An 18,122-nucleotide genomic window follows, 5' to 3' on the forward strand; every position below is an offset into this window, starting at 1 on the left:
ATGTCCACCTAAAAATTCAGGTAACACAAGGTTAATGTCCACCTAAAACTTCAGGTAACACAAGGTTAATATCTACCTAAAAATGTTGCATGGATAAATCTGTAATTATGGTATATTACACATTCTAACACACACACACACACACACACACACACATATATATATATATATATATATATATATATATATATATATATATATATGAATGTTACAAGTTACTGATTGATTGAAGGCTAAATAAGTATCAGTAAAATCAGTTATAAACATTCTCAAATTTAATTTCACTGTGATGTCATGTTTACTGCTTGAGAGGTAGGGCTAGACAAATTACTGTCTCCAACAATGTCTGCATGAAATTTCTCCCAAATATCTTAACAATGAGGTATGTGCAGTATTCCACCATAATTACACTGTACATGCCACAGAGAATACTGCTTTATAGTGAGACCATCTTATAATACAGTACATTATACATACATATATAATTTTACTATTATATAATGAAATAGGATCACCTGCCTAGCATGAGGAATGGTGTTATAATGAAGGGGCTTGTAGTGAAGGTGTGCAGTATGTATGACTGTGTATACACACAAAATTATGCAACATGCCCTCACTACAGGGCTCTTTGTTATAATATACATACATACATGCATACATACATACATACATACATACATACATACATACATACATACATACATACATACATACATACATACATACATACAGATAGACAGACATACATACAACCTCATATCAAAATTTCAAATATCCATATAATTTATTGAAGTCTAAATAAAATTTAAAAAAAACTGCAAATAAAATTAACACTGATACCCATCCACCCTTAAATGCAATTTAATTATCTATTAAATTACATGTCTATGTGGACTAATTATTAGTACAAAACATTTATATGTTGCAGTAATTAGTGCACTACATGTATCAGTACATAAAGCGTTCCCATACATGTACATATTAAGCAGACTATCCATGTCAATTATATGGCCTAGAGGACTGAAAAACAACATACTCATGTAGAAATTGATTTTTTTCACAAATGTCACTCTAAAACTTTTCAACCTTTCAAACTTATTCTGTGCGGTTAAAATGTATTGTTAAAATGCAGATTGTAAATGTCTGTGCAATTGCTTCCATGCTCAATTTGGGGTTATAGGACTGAAACTCCCAATTCATTCAACAAACAAAACCTTCCACTGAAAAAGCCAGACCAGACAGTCTGTTAGCGCCATACACAATCTGTTAGCGCCATACAAATGTAAATAAAGCGTTCAGTAATATTACAAGTCAAACTTATAAAACCATTAAATGCCTTAAAATCCCTGGTCAAATCAACAATTATCCTTTGTACAAGTCACATGCATGAAATTTCAGCATGCAACCTGACACTAATTTTAATCATACCCATTTGCTAATGAGTCTCCACTTTGAATTCTGAGGTAATTTATAAAGAAAAAAGTGAAAACATAAAAAATGTAGTAAGACATTTCTACACATTCAAATTTCCATCTGAGACCAACTAAATATGTACACTAAATTTTCACTAATATGCAATGTTCTTTCATATATCTTGTATCAAAATCTAAATAATCTGTATATATATATATATATATATATATATGTGTATGTATGTATGTATGTATGTATGTATGTATGTATGTACGTATGTATTTGAATGTGTAATAAGATCATGATAACAAGAATATAACTGAATTTTTATTTAGTATCCTAAATATAGAGTATTGGCATGTAATGATTCAAAGGTTTAATGCTTGTCATCATTTGAGTACTAGAAAATAGGCCAATGGAATACAAATGCAGATCCCATGCTTCTAAGCTTTGCTACTAGAGGACGGTCTGACCCAGAGTCCATGTTGCAACATTGCACATGTGAATATTCTTTTCATATCTGGTTAGTACATACATGGTTATAAAGTGGGGATCTTAATAGTTTCCAATTTATGAACCAATGGCAAGCTCTCTACTCTAGGAAATAATATCGGGCTTTTCTCAAACGTACAACTGAATTCATTTCTTCATGCCTATAAAATGTATATACTGTTACAAGATTACAAGACGGTGACTGTAACAGTTTCTAAGTTATGACCCTGGGGCAAGTACACTCAGCATAAGCATATGTACTGCATGTATGTTGGATTTCATCTCATGATGTCTCTGAAGCCTATAAATGGTTATATGGCGCGAATATCAAGAATTTCCTAATAAAAACCCAGGGTCAAGTTTTTAAAAAAGCATGGTACTAAACCACCCACTCTAACCAGGTCATATGAAAAGTGTAGAACTATTGCGCACATCTATAGACCATATCCGAAATTTTCAGGTCTGTATCTTCAGTTGTGTAGGAGGAAGTACAGATGGGCAGGGTAGCATAATCAAGGACAATGTTTGGTCAAGAGCGGCATGCACTAAACTGTCAAGCTGAGGGTATTTTAGTGCTAAAAATCTACCTCGTTTTTTGACAGTCAACATCTGCAATAAAGTCCCTGACATTAGAACTTTTGATAGGATTCCAGATCACGCAGATCGTACATTTGGAAGTTAAGATTTTCATCTGAATATTTATTTGAACTTTAGGAACTCAATACAATGGGAGTCAACTTGCACGAGCCAAATTGTTTAATTACATACCATGCTTTGGTATTTTCAGAAGGGCAATAACTTCACCCAATGTCCTTTTCATACTGTGGTGATTGCAGAACCTTAATTTTAATTTTACCAGCTATAGCAGTTGGCATCTTGCATGTTGCATACAGTATAAATGTAATAGATTTTTTGTTACTTACATAAGCATCCATGTCAAAACCATGCACATCAGGATGTACATTTGGCTGCTCCATCTACTAAAACTGCATTTCTTTAACACTGCATGCAGCATTGACAACTTTATTATTCCAAATTAAAATAGCTGTTGCTGACGGAACAAAGTTTCGTTTGAAATTTGCTAAACTTGTTTTAAAGGGATTAAATAATCCCCAGCTAGACTTTAACTGTGCCAGGTAAATACTTTTGAAGACTGGAGGTGGAGTATGATTCATAACACTGGACAACAAATTTTTACAAAAGTCATGTTACTGAAATAAAATTAGTCAATTCTTATCAATTTTTATGTGCTGAACACGAATATGACAGTCAAATTGCAAAATTGGCTCTAGTTTTTTTGTAATCTGCAAGAAATTAATGTTTACATAACGAAATGCATTCCAATAGTAAAAGGTCAGCTGTAATAGCCTACCTATAAAAAATCAAGTCATTGACTACATCTTAGATTTCTTCGCCTGTCTCTTGTACAGCTGTTCGGGAGCATCTCTGAGGAGTGTCCAGCAGTAGTCAGCCAGCATTGTAGTGGACCATTTTCCCTGCTATCTTTGTTCCATTGTTGCGATATCTTGATGAAAACGTTCGCCGTGTTCATCACTAACAATACCACAGTTGCTAGGAAAGAAATCCAAATGGGAATGAAGGAAGTGAATCTTTAGAGACATATTGCAGCCAAGTTTCTTATACTTCATCAACATGTCTTCTACTAGTTCCTTATAGTTTTCTGCCCTAACATTTCCGAGGAAGTTTGTAGAAACTAGGCGAAAAGCATTCCATGCTTGTTTCGCGTCACCTTCCAGCAAGTTGTTGAACCGGTCATCTTTGAAAAGCTCTCGAATCTGAGGACCCACAAAAACTCCCTCTTTAATCTTTGCTTCGCTGAGTCGAGGGAATTTTTCATGCAGGTATCGGAATGCTGGCAAAGTCCGGTCAATGGCTTTCACGAAGTTCTTCATCAAACCTAGTTTGATGTGAAGGGGTGGTAGCAAGATTTTCTGAGCCTCAACCAGAGCTGGGTGTTGGATATTCTTCTCTCCAATGGCTACATTCTGCCTGTGAGTCCATTCCTTCCTCATGTAGTGCATTTCCCTTGCTCGGCTATCCCACTCGCATAAGAAACACATGTATTTTGTATATCCTTGCTGCAGTCCCATTAAAAGGGCAACTACCTTCAAATCACCACAGAGGTGCCAGCTGTACTTGTTATACTCAATGGAATTCAGTAGCTGCCTTAAGTTATCGTATGTCTCTTTCATGTGGACAGCATACGCTACTGGAATAGATGGAAGAATGTTTCCATTGTGCAAAAGCACAGCCTTGAGACTCAGTTTCGAAGAGTCCACAAATAGTCTCCATTCTTGTGGGTCATGAGTGATTTTTAAAGCATTCATGAGGCCCTCAATATCGGAACAGAATATCAGATTACTTTCCTTTCTGAAGAAAGGCTCCAATTGCTGGTGGCGCTTTTGATATGCAGTAATTGTGACATCTTCTTCTAGAAGATTCCATTGTTGGAGTCTTGATCCTAGCAATTCTGCCTTGTTCTTTGATAAGTCCAAATCACGAATCAGGTCATTTAGTTCTTCCTGTGTTATTCTGTGTGGGGTTGGTGATGCACCACAGTGAAAATCTGGATCACTGCATGCTGATGGACCAGGAGAAGAACAGGTCGACTCACCTTTGTCTTCGTCAGATGAATCAAGAGAATATTCTGCTGGAGGTTCTGGAATAGGAAGTCCCTCACCATGTGGAACTGGTCTCAATGCAGACGGAATGTTTGGGTAGACTATTCTCGACTTCTTTCGCTTCGTTATTCCGCCGGAAAGAGGAGGAACCAAGCAGAAGTAACAGTCATTTAGGTGGTTGCTTGGCTCTCTCCACACCATTGGGACTGCAAACGGCATTGATGACCTTTTGCAATTCAACCACTGTGAAAGCTGTGTTGTACATGTAGCACAGCATATATGCGGAGCCCAAGGCTTGTCTTGGTCACCAACCTTGCATCCGAAGTAAAGATGAGGCAGACTGTACATACAAATGGGGTTGTAAGATTACTGTACAGATATATGAGGTCTATTACAGATAAAAAGGGTTGTACTGTACAGTAAAAGCTGTCTTTGAAGACCACTATTTTTTAAGACCATCTGTCATGGAAGACAAGTACTGGCAATAAAACTGAACCCAAATTTTTAAGTTTGAGTTTACACTCACAACCAATCAAAGGTGATGTTACAAAAATAAAGCTCTTTTTTTTTAACTGACTGACACAAATTAAACTTAGAAGTTTGGTGATTTTCAAGACAGATTTCCCACACAGAAATCAACTGTATTAAATAATGTAATAATGACCTTTAATGCAAAACCACTTGTCTTGAAACCAAACTGTGTTAGAAGAAAGAGTGGTTTCTCAGGACAGATTTCACCATTTTATATGTTTAGCAAGTTCTCTTCATTAATTTAATTACAAATTGTACAACATCTGAAGTTCCAGGCATCGCCAACTACTTTTACAAAAGGTTATGTATTTCTCAGATGATATGCAAACGGTCAACAGTAAGCTCGGGTTCCACTCTGAGAAACTTCCAACTGACAAGGTAACACCTCACATAATAAGCCCACCTCCACTTCCAACACTAGAACAAGCAAAAATGTCTGCAAACATTCATCATACTTGACAAATGAGTCAGCAATTATTTCCCCCTTACTTTGTGGTCCCAATGGCAAGAAAAATGTCATTCAATTTGGTAATTCTATTAAAATCAGTTGGTCACAAAATTCAAAATCTGTCAGCTGTCTAGAATTTCTTATGTGAATGAAATACGTAATTAGTGCTGAACAGTAATGTTTTGCAGTGACTTGGTATTTCTACAATCTGTTTATCAATTCTACCAATCACATCATGCAAAGTTTATTCAAAGAATTGTCAGAAATGTCATGTCCTTGAATCTAAATGTCAAACTGATAAACAAACTCACCAGGAGCAATAGCTCTGAGAATGATGTACTGTCAGGGCTATCATGCTGCCCTGTTACAGTCAACTTGAAATTTTCATAACAGAAGAAATGAACTGAGCTTGGTTTGTTTTGTCCCATATCAATAATTTACAACAAACAAATCAATAAAATAATGGCATTCCAATGCTTATAATTTAAAAAACAAATTAGAGAATACATCTGAACTGAGAATATTTTCTAATGCTAGATTATTATTTCAAATAAATATTCTCAAGTTAAATTGATTCCAAGATCCATGACTGCTACAAGTGCAGGTATGAGTTTTAGTACTAAACAAAATCATTGATCAGACACTACAATTATTAGTAGGAATATCCTGATATTAAATGCACCAGTTCCTTGAAGGGACCGATGCTATGCTGGGCAAAATGAATTTCCAGAAATTCAAGATGATTTAGCAATAACATTTTCAAATTAGCTGCTGTGGTGGACATACTGGATATCAGATTTGTGCCATATTCATTTAGTACCAAGTATACATCATTAGAAGTCTTTTGGTGAAAATCTCATGACGATCTTTCAGGTGGAGGAGTGATCAAAAGATTTTCAAGAAAACCATTATAGCAGCCATATTTGATTCAAAATTGGCACCAATTTCATTTACCATTGATTAGGTATCATAACAAGTTAACTGGTTAAAACACTATGTTTATATAGCCACATACTTGGGAGGAGTAGAGATAACAATATTTTTTATGTTTTGAAGGAGTAACAATAACAAGATTTTCAAGATGGCTGCCACTGTGACCATACTGGCTATCAGATTGACACCATTTCAATTTAGGATCAACTACACTTTATAATAAGTCTTTTGGTGAAAGCAAAATGTCAATACAAACAGTTAGCAAGAAGTAGCAATAACAAGATTTTCAAGATGGTCATTGTCATGGTCATATTGGAAGTCAGAATGACCATTTTTATTTTATGACCAACTAGAAATCATAAGAAATCTTTGACTGAAGACCCAAGTGCTGATATGATCATTGAAACATGAGAGATAAGTGTAACGAGATTTTCAAGATGGCTACTGTGGTGCCCATATTGAATGTGCAAGTGACACTATTTTCATTTAGGGCCAACTAGACATCAAAGAAGTTTTCATGTGAAAACCCCATGTCAATGACTTTCTGTTGAGAAGGAGTAGTGATAAGATTTTTAAGATGGTTGCAATGATGGTCACATCTGACATTAGACTGATTGGCACTATTTTCATTTAGGACCAACTTGACATCATTAGAATTCCTCCAGTGAAAACTTGATGCTGATATGACCATCCACTTAGGATGAGTAGAAATAACAAGATTTTCAAGTTGACTGCTGTAGTGGACATACTGCACCATTTTTATTCTGGCCCAAAGAGAAAAAGGGATGAAAGTGTGTGTACAATTTCATTGCAATCCTCCAAGCACTTTAGAAGGAGTAGCAATGACAAATTTGTGTTAACAGATGGACAGGTGACAGACGATGAATAACAGATGACAGACCATCTCAAGTTTTTCTAGTCTATGACCAGAAAATAAATATTACTTTTGTCTCCAGCTGGATTAATCATGTGCTACTGAAAATTAAAATTTTTCCAAATAACTTGCTTGGAAAATAAGTATCTCTATTGTATTTATATGTCAAGTCCAATGCTATGGTATTGGTAAGAAAGCTAGGTCCAATGCTGTTGTAAGCAAGTTAGGTAATTTAGGTTATATTATTATATCCTTTCTTGCAAACAATGAACACTTACTTGATAACATTTTAGCATTTTCTTTTGAAAAAATAGAATTTTCCTCTTAGTTCTGGTGTTAATTTTTCTCTCTGTTTGTAAAACTATATCAGTCTGTTCATGTACTTATACTGAATCAGTATATCATATCCGATATGGGTGACACATGTAAATGTCTAGAGGCTACACATAGTCACCAGCCTCAAAAATTATAATTACTTTAATTTCTGTAAACTTGAGGCAAATTCACTAGCCATGGCAGATATCAATCCTTAATCCTTTGAAGGGACATAAAGTACCATATATAGTCACTATTAAGTTGACGCAAACTCCAAATAATAAAGATCATGATCTGCCATAGCATAATGCACTTGTAGATTAGAGTTAATCTTGTTTGTTCTACTGATTACTCCTAACAAATTGCACAGATCTACTGGTACATTATGCGATGTCAGATCTGGTCTGTAAAGTATGCAGTGGCCTTGTCTTATAAGCGATTACATACAGTATTTACAAACTCAGCTGATTAAAGTCCAACAAATCTCAATCATCACTAGAAATTCATCTCTAAATATGACCATGACCCAGATTATAATAACGCATGGAGCTGCTGACTGGAACAAGTTCTAATATCAAGACTGTTTCAAAATGTGAAGATTGTGACAACAAAATGCAAGACCAAATTCAAATTAAACTTATCTCTGAAAAATTGAAAGAAAAATCTTATTTTCTTTCAAAAAATCATCTCAACATTAGAATTCCATATATGGTGGGGATTCCTTCAAATATGCAGATATCTAAATCACTTGAATGGATCACAACTTTATAATGGAACACCCTTTTTTAAATGCATTATAGTTATATTTATATTAGAAATAAAGTCATGTGCTTTCTTAATGTTTTTTTGCCATTAAATATGTGATCTAAATGGTAAATAACGATTCTGATGAGTAGCTCTTGCTCTCCTGCAGCTGACAACAACTAGATAGTAGTGAATTGTGGTACACCAAATCCATATTTGAAATTTATGTTAGACTTACCACTGCACCCCGCCCCCATTTTATCATCGGAGAAATACGGTAAGAATATGGTAAGAAGTTAGGATAACATAGATATAAAAGTTTAGCAAGTCATTCTTATGAACCTAATCATACAGTTTATAATGGATTTAAAATCTATGCATACATTTGTGAGTCTACCACATTAAAAGAATCATGCTAATGAAGAGCTTTGATATAAAGCGATATGATTGAAGCAGAAAACCACTTTATATTTGTTGTGGTAAATAAATACTCACCGGTAAAGATTTATGATAGTCCTAGAATGCACACAAGCACAATTAAAAATAACTGGGCCCTCAAATATACTATGGTTGAAACAAAATTGTTCATAAGTATTCACAAGTCCCTGGAATTCATTACTGATCCAAGCTACAAAATGTGAAAAAATCTTGCTCATCAGGCTCCACATCAAGGAGTTTGCCACACAAATATTAGAATCAAATCTGTTTTCAAATGAAGCAAACAAAAAATGTGGCCACTGGGACATTTAAACAGTCACAAGCTTGGATAGAGATGAACAAGAATGTAAACAGAATGAATTGTCAATAGGACACATGATGGAAAGATAGTCTCTCTTTTCCCATCGATGTAGTGCGATGTAATTAAAGCTCCATGAACCAATATTTATGAAAACGCAAGTCATGTTCGCTAAGATTTAATCCGAGGAGCAGCATGACTGATCAGTCATCAAAAAATTCCTGGGGAGTCAATTTATTAAGATGAAATTTCTTCCACAATCAGCATTTTAATACCAATTTGAAAATGTCCAAATGACTTCTTCCAATCAAGTTCAAACAATTTCCATATATTCTCATACAAGTCAGACTGCACTGTGAAATATGGTTTTGCATAATGCACTGGCATATCTGGTTCTCTGCAGTTTGTCAGGTGTAATCAGCAGAACAAACAGCACTGAGCCTTATCTTCCTACACATTATGTGACAGAAGATCAGTCTATGTTGTTTGTGTTGGATCCAACTTGTATCTGAGTATAATGTGTTAGAATGGATGCTACAGTACAAGTCCAGTTTGATATGTGACAACAAATCAAGGTCTATGTAGTTTGTATTACATCCAACTTGTATGTGAGCATATAGTGTTACAATGGATGCTACAGTACAAATCCACTTTGATATGTGACCACGAATCAAGGGCTATGTTGTTTGCATTAGATCCAACTTGTATGCAAGCATATAGTATTACAATGGATGCTACAGTACAAATCCACTTTGATATGTGACCACAAATCAAGGTCTATGCTGTTTGCATTAGACCCAACTTGTTTGTGAGTAAATAATGTTACAATGGATGCTACAGTACAAGTCAAGGTCTATGTTGTTTGCAGTTCAACCTGACTGATACAAGTAGATATGGTAGCCATGTATTGTGTTACAATGGATGCTACAAGTTGTCTTTGATAATTGATTCTTCCCACTCAATGAACTGCCACTTTTGGTAGATGATGACGAAAGCAAATACCAGCATGTTCTTGCTGATGTGATAAAGATGTAGCATGCATTCCATGACAATGGTACTGAAGTGCCATCACCACTAGATTGTCTTTGGTACTGCCATTCCCTACCTACAACCATGGGTGAGGAGGTGAGTTAGGGTCAGGTGGATTTGTCTGTGGTAAACAATAAAAAATAAACCATTTGATATCTAAACATTTCTGGTTGCTGAGAATTTGGTGCAGCCATTTCAATAACATCTGATTGCCTGTGACAGTCTTGTACTGAGCTGCATCAGAGGATCGTTACAGCCATTTCATACCATCCAGACTGACAGTGACAGCCATTTCATACCATCCAGACTGCCAGTGACAGTCTTTTACTGAGTTTCATGATAGGACAATTACAGCCATTTCCATACTGTCCAGACTGACAGTGACAGTCTTTTACTGAGCTGCATGAGGACAATTATAGTCATTTCCATTCTATCCAGACTGCCAGTGACAATCTTGTACTCAGCTGCTTCAGAGGATCATTACAGCAATTTCCATACCATCCAGACTGCCAGTGACAGTCTTGTACTGACCTGCATGATAGGACAATTACAGCCATTTCCACACTGCCCAGACTGCCAGTGACAGTCTTGTACTCAGCTGAGGACAAATGATACTTTATGCTTCAAACTAAAATTGGAAAGTTTTGCAAACTAGCCCCTTTATGTGATTTGTGTGTGTGTGATTTGGATTTTTATTGTAGCTTTAACAATTTTCCAGTCATATCGCTACAGTGTCTGCATTGTGGCAGTTTAAAGTGATATCTAGCACTGGGGCATCATGCCACATACATGTAGCATGATGTCCCACCCAGTCACATTATCCTGGCACCAGGCTGACCAGTCCTAACACTAACCTTTTAACGCTGAGCGCCAAGCGAGGCTGCTGTAAGTACCATTTTTATAAGTCCTTGGTATGACTCAGCTGGGGATCGAACCCACTAGGCCACTGGAGCCCAGCCCCTCTGTAACTCAATTTCTCTGCTGACTGGCCACATACTGTACAATGTATTTTGATCTTTATAATACCATTAATAATCAAAGCTCTGTCAACTGACCACTTCCACAAACAGCCAAACTCTTTGTTGTGATAGTATCAAGCTTTAGAAAAGTTTCACTGAGATTCAAACATGCAGTGAATGGATGAAACTATTTTATTAAATGAACAACTTTGTGTAATCTGACCATATAAAGTGCTTTTTTCTTAGCTTCTTTTGCTTAAACAATGCTTCAGAAATTCTGAACTTGAGGATCTTATAAGCCCCTCTTCTCATATCAGAGGCAGCTACTGATATATCTCATCTCTTCTGCCTAAAACTCCCCACATAAGAAACAAGCCGCAAGCAGGCAAATTGCACTTGACTATGGTTAAATACTGTTATACAACTATTTTTGTCACATTAATAATTGCATATCTAGGTGTGCACACACATAAAGAATACAAGTCTAGATCTTACAAAAAAATGGTGGTGAGGCTCAGTTCGTCAAGTACAAAATGGAATACATAGCATTTGTGCACTCTCTAGATGACTTATGTAGCACATGATAACATTTAAAACAAACATCTGGTTAGATTGTACTTTAATGTTGGAAATGAGTTTCAATTTAAAGATCAATGACCAGTTCATATGAACTGATTAACCAATGATTTGAAATGGTTGGAGATATTTTCCACATTTTTCACAGATGTCAGTCTGCATACTTGGAACATTTCTGTGCCCCTGAATTCATGGAATTATCACCATCATCCTGATTATCTTACAAAAACGCTGTGTGTCTGATACTGGGGATGAATGACCAATAGTAGTACATGTCTAAAATTGTGTCTTATTGATCTAATAGACATGTTAGCTTGTACTGCAGTGAAAACAGTCAAATTCACTGTGTAAAAGCAAAAGATTTCAAAGCAGAAAACTTGAATCGTTCATAACTGATTATTGAAAATCATAATCGACTGCTCAATTATATTGCTTTTTCAACCAATCTTTAATCATTTTGATGAAGCATCACAACACTAACATGCATTATTGTTTATACTACTATTATTCTTGTACATTTGTGTTACTTGTATATGAAAATGAGTGAATAAAGTCTGCATCTAAAATCCTAAAAACTCCAAATAACCCATGTCCAGACCTTTAACCTCACCATCATTTCGTGGTAAAATATTAGGGTCTACTGTCTACATAATTACTGAAGACAATGAAACGTTCTTACCTTCTCTCTACGAGCAGCCAAATCTCCAGGTGATGAGGAGGTCACAGGTACAGCAGGAATTGATATTATTTGAGCTGGTTGCGATGACTCAATCTTGCTTTCAAACATGCTGTTTCCCACAAGTGGAGGTGGGAAGGGGGAGGAAAAAATAAAACCACAATACATAGAGTAAAAAGTTAATATAAATATAAACTTTGGTAAAAAAAATTTGAGGATGAACTAAAATGATTAGCATTGCGTTCAGGCATATAGACAGGGTTTACACTGAATACAATCAATCAGCTAAAGACATGCATACAATGACATAATAAAAGAAAATTTTTAAAAAAAAACAACACAAGTGAAACATAATAAATCTGAGGTAATGTCTGGTACTACCATCTGTATCTATATCACATACATTACCTTTTACATACATTTACCTAAAATTGTATTAACATGTAATGCTATGGCTTTATATTTACCATATATACTCACTTTAAAGTCAAGTCAAACTGCCAACAACAAAAATCCTGATCTACCATAGCAAAATGCACCTGCAGATCAGGTTCTATGTTCCTTGTTCATCTGATTACTCTGAACAAACTGCACCAACCAAGATATGCTGGCTCATTATGCAGCGGCAGATCTGGGTCAGTGCAGTTTGCAGTTGGACTTGTCTCATAAGCAACTATATGTGGTAAATATCAACTATGTAAAGTCAAAACAGTGCTTGCATAAAATTCAGGAAGAATAATGTGACAAAAAAACTAATATCACAGCCTTGTATGTGGTATCTGTACATTGCACAATATATGATATAATTATTAATTTATTGTCTTTATTATATCAAAACAGTACAGAAGTTTAGATGCATTTCTTGTAAAATTTAGAAACCATGATAAAAGATTATACAGTTTGATTAATAATAACATTTTTTAAAGGAATTTAGTTGACTGCAATGCTACTATTTGTATATAGCTGATGACAAATGGTACGTTAGTAAAAATAATGAAGGTTGAAACAAGCAAGTTGGGTATGATTCTCAATTACAGTGCTGTCAATCACAATAGTATGGCATCACCATGCTTTTGCTAATTTTGTCAATTCTTCACATGAGAAATAAAAAGTTCAAAATTTGACATCCCCATTTAATTTAGAATATTTTTTATTTTCTATAAATCTGCAAAAGCAGTGTGCTTTTAAAAATGTCATTATTTCAATCAATCCCTTACAAAATGTGACATACTGTAACACTATACACAGCTTAATAAAAAAACTGTTCAGTCTGTTGTAATGCACAGTAAAGGTGTAGATCATTATAACAAATTTATAAATAAACTGGAATGTTCACAAGATTTTAAAATTAAATTAATCTGATGAATATAAACATGATTTGAAGATGACAACTGTATTTGCTGATTGATGTGGATATAAATTCCTTTGAATAATACAGCCATTCAAACAGCCTTTGGTTCAATGATTTGGGAAACACCAATTAAGAAAATTAACTTTTTTTTTTATTTGTGTGACATATCAAGCATGAAAATCAAAATGACAAATTATCACTACATGTATTTTCAGGGTTGCCACCAGGATCTTAAAGTTCTGTTGGGCTTCATTAGCTCAGGCGATAAGAAATGTTAGTTTTTAAGTGGGTGGCCTTCCAATTGATAAAAAAATAATGGCCAGTTATTTGATCAGCAAATATCACCTTTGCTGCATCATTGTACTGTATGTTGTGCTTTTTTTTAAAAGAGTAATTTTGATGTGTAACAGAAAACCAATGACACATAATATGCCAGTGATTAGTTTACTGCAGTTTGTTTCAAGATTTAAAGAACATCACCTAATAATCAAGACATGCCTGAGGAATGAAGGTACGCTGCTTACTTGCAGTACTTTTCTATGCCCAACAAGTCAAAAAGATCCAAGGAGAACAATGCTCCTGAAATTTAATTTCAATTGTATAAATTACTGCTCAGCAGGTATTTTGATTAAAATCCATAAATGAATGGCATAAAAACCATTGAAATATATTTACAAATAATGTATTTACAGTCAATCACGTGTATGTATATATATAACTTTTGTAAACAATAATTTTGATTGCGGAAAATGTCTGCACCATTCTGGAAGTGTAGTTGCCTTATCAGTTTTCATGTCTTAGTCCCAAGAAATGTAATCATCACTAAACAACAAAATTTGACAGCAATTAAAGTGAGATTAAAGATATAAATTTATAAAAGAGAACAGATATTGGAACCAATATAGCATCTGTAATAAAGCAAGTCCAATTATGACTGTCAATATGATAACAATATTAAGCTCGCATTTGTTACCTCTCTGTGGTTGTACATGGGAGATTATTAATTGAAAAAATAAACACTTATTTACAACTACTGATATCTAGGAATGTGTTTAAGAAATTGTTCAAATCTGAATAATCTATACGAATAATAAATGACATGGACAGATAAATATATGCAAATTGCCCATTAACCTAGGTCTGATTAAAATCTTTTTGAAAACCTTCATAGCCTGACCTTTGTACCGACTTCAGCTTAACTTCTTTAGTCAGACAAAATTCATCTGCAATGATTTTGATTTTTAGGGATCATCCTGTGATTTGATGTTAAAAAAATAAATTTCTAAATCAATTATGGTGATGATAATTCTAAAATGAAAAATATTTAATTAAAACATTCTGCCATTCTAGATCACACTTTTACACTTACAAACTGAGAAACCTTAAAGACAAAACTCTTTTCATGTGATAATTCATGTGCAAGAAAGCTCTTGATATGAAATTATGTGCAAAATGCTTGTTTAAAAGCAATTTGGAGATCCCAAATTTATTATGACAAAGTGATTGGTACAAGCACCCATTACGACCCTGCTGGCATATTTCTGACACAGTGGTTGGTATATGTAACCATGAAGGCAAAGAGTGTGTATTTCATCCAAAAACACATGTGATTGCAAAATATGTCTAATAATCAGATCATGTACTTCTTAAGATATGCCTTAAAATCTTAAATGTAACAGTTGTCCCTAACTATATAATGTAAACTGAAACTGAACACTTAAAAATGAATATTGAATCAGTGCCATTTTTAAACATAATACCATCTATACTCGCTTATAAGACAAGTCCAACTGCAAATGTAAAGACCCAGATCTGCCATCACACAATGGGTCTCTGCAGTTCGTCAGAAATAATCAGAAGAACAAGCTGCAGGCACATTATGCTATGACAGATCTGGATCTTTGTTGTTAACAATTTGACTCGACTTATCAGCAATTATAGACGGTAAGTAATAAATTCAACTGTACTCCAATTACGTACAATAAATTAACATAAATGGAACAAATAAGATATGACAACTTTAAACTATACTGAATGGAGACTCGAGCAAAGAAATTGAGGTACATGAAGAGAATGTTTGCATATAATGCTTTTCAGAGATCAACAAAACCATGTGCTACAATTTTCAGCAATACCTTCTGTGTGAATGGTGAAAGAACAAAAGTTTGAGGCCAATAGTTCACTGGAATCTTACCACATGGTTTTGTGACAGGTTTCAGAACATACCAGTACACATTTACAACATTCATATTAGAAGGCACTTATCACAGTATATTGGCAGCAGATGTATATATCACAGTATATATGCAGCAGTAAAATTGAACCCAATCATTAAACCCAAAAGATCTCTAGCAAGAAGCAAAATAATAAGACTAGGAAGGTAAAGCAACAGAAGTCACTACATTTGGTAAGTCATGTGACCAAGTCATATGATCACAGGCCAGTGAGAGGAAGCCCATGTAGATCATCCATCACAAGTATTCGGTGACAGCCGTCAAGTTGGAGAAAGAGAAAAGAATAACAATTTATTAGTTAAAGATCATAGTAGTTACGAATTACACAGGAAAAAAGATAACATATTCTAAGTAATAATTTAGTTTTTCTTTTTGTTTTATGTTTGTTATTTTAGCAGTACACATCAATGTCTGTGTCAGTTTGTGATTAAGGGAGGAATGTTCATCTACAGAACATGTCACTACAAGGCAGGTTCATGATTCTCATGGTTGAAAAGTATTATGGTGTGCTGACAGAGCACTGATGAGGGTAAATAAATCTTTGTAAAAATAAAATATCACTCAGAATTTGTCCAGACTCTTTAAATGGAAAGACTTTTTAAAATTGTGACATTTGTACAGGATAAACTACATTACATGGGTAAACAGAGCATAAGATATTATCTTGTCTACTTCAAGTTAGATGGAGTACTGACTGACAACTCAACGTTTTATTGGCACACCAAAACATTAATGGTTGTACTGTGATAAGGCCATCAGGTTTTAATGAAAATTGTCTCACCAGCAGAATTTTTTTCTTTTTCTTCTAAATTTAAATGCAGATAATGGCTAAACTAGACCATATTCATATTCCATGGAATCCACTTCATGGTTGCTAAACTAGACCATATTCATATCCCATGGAATCCACTTCATGGTTGCTAAACTAGACCATATTCATATCCCATGGAATCCACTTCATGGTTGCTAAACTAGACCATATCCATATCAAATGGAATCCACTTCATGGTTGCTAAACTAAACCATATCCATATCCCATGGAATCCTAAACTAGACCATATCCATATCCCATGGAATCCACTTCATGGTTGCTAAACTAGACCATATCCATATCCCATGGAATCCACTTCATGGTTATCAAAAGAAACCAATCAAGTCTGTAACTCACTAATCTACTGAACATCTTGTACATTTTGTGTTAACACCCTTTGATAGTCAAGTAACTTGGTTGATTGTATAGAATTTTAATTATTCAATTAACATATGATTTCTGTGCAAGCCTACACACCATGGCATGTAATATGAGACCACTCTCACTTTCAAATGAACTCTCCTTCATTGGTAAGCAATTCAGTTAACTGTCTATTATAATGTAGATATACCGTCTTCAAAAATTATCAAATAATCTAATGCTATTTTGGGTTTAAAACTTTATGGAAAGCTGTAATATATGATGCATTAAGATACTTTTTGCAGTCATGTCATTAATTTTCCAAAACTACTGTATATACTTGCTTACGTGTCCAACTGCAAACTGCACAGACCCAGATCTGCCATCACATATGACTGCAGAGCTGGGTCTGTATGGGTTGTTTGTAGTAATCAGTAGAATACAGACCCTGATCTTCAGGTACATCATGCTATGGCAGATCAAGATCTTTGTTGATTGAAGTTAGACTCAATTTATAAGCAAGTATGTCCTAAATATGCTGCATACATGTAGCTGATTAAGTCAAATTCAATTAGCAAACATATCAAATATATTGTTCCCAAATCTGGAAATATAAGAGGATTACTTGTGGATGGCAACTTTATAAACTGTCCAACTGCATACAGATTTTCACTGCCAATGTGAAATATATTTTAAACTTTAGCTTCTTATCATGAACCACTTTTCAGTCAAATATGATACTGTATGATGTAAATTTCGGTAACTTATGTCTCCCATTTTTTGCTGTCCTCATCAGATTAACAATAAAATTTGGTTGAAATCCAAAAATAATAAAGCAAAATAACAAAGTTAGTAATTGTGCAGAAATAAAAGCAGGTGGGTTTGACAATCATGAGCTATAACTCTGCTAAACAATGATGCAGAATACTCAACTCTAAGCAAAGATATATCAATATCAAGCTGCAAAAACCAAATTTGGTTGAAATCCAATAATATTT

General features: G+C 34.6%; 1 protein-coding gene across 1 annotated transcript in view; it reads right to left on the reverse strand.

The window, feature by feature from the left end:
- LOC149785030 (kinesin-like protein KIF21A) overlaps positions 1–18,122 on the reverse strand; it is a 259,702-nt gene that overhangs the window by 107,860 nt on the left and 133,720 nt on the right. Inside the window, exon 27 of the mRNA XM_089978736.1 lies at positions 12,372–12,480. Coding sequence (XP_089834862.1) covers positions 12,372–12,480 — 109 coding nt within the window. The remainder of the gene's footprint in view (positions 1–12,371; positions 12,481–18,122) is intronic.

This window comes from Sinohyriopsis cumingii, chromosome 13, assembly GCF_028554795.1.
Source record: "Sinohyriopsis cumingii isolate HCF-2022 chromosome 13, ASM2855479v2, whole genome shotgun sequence".
NCBI lineage: Eukaryota > Metazoa > Mollusca > Bivalvia > Unionida > Unionidae > Sinohyriopsis > Sinohyriopsis cumingii.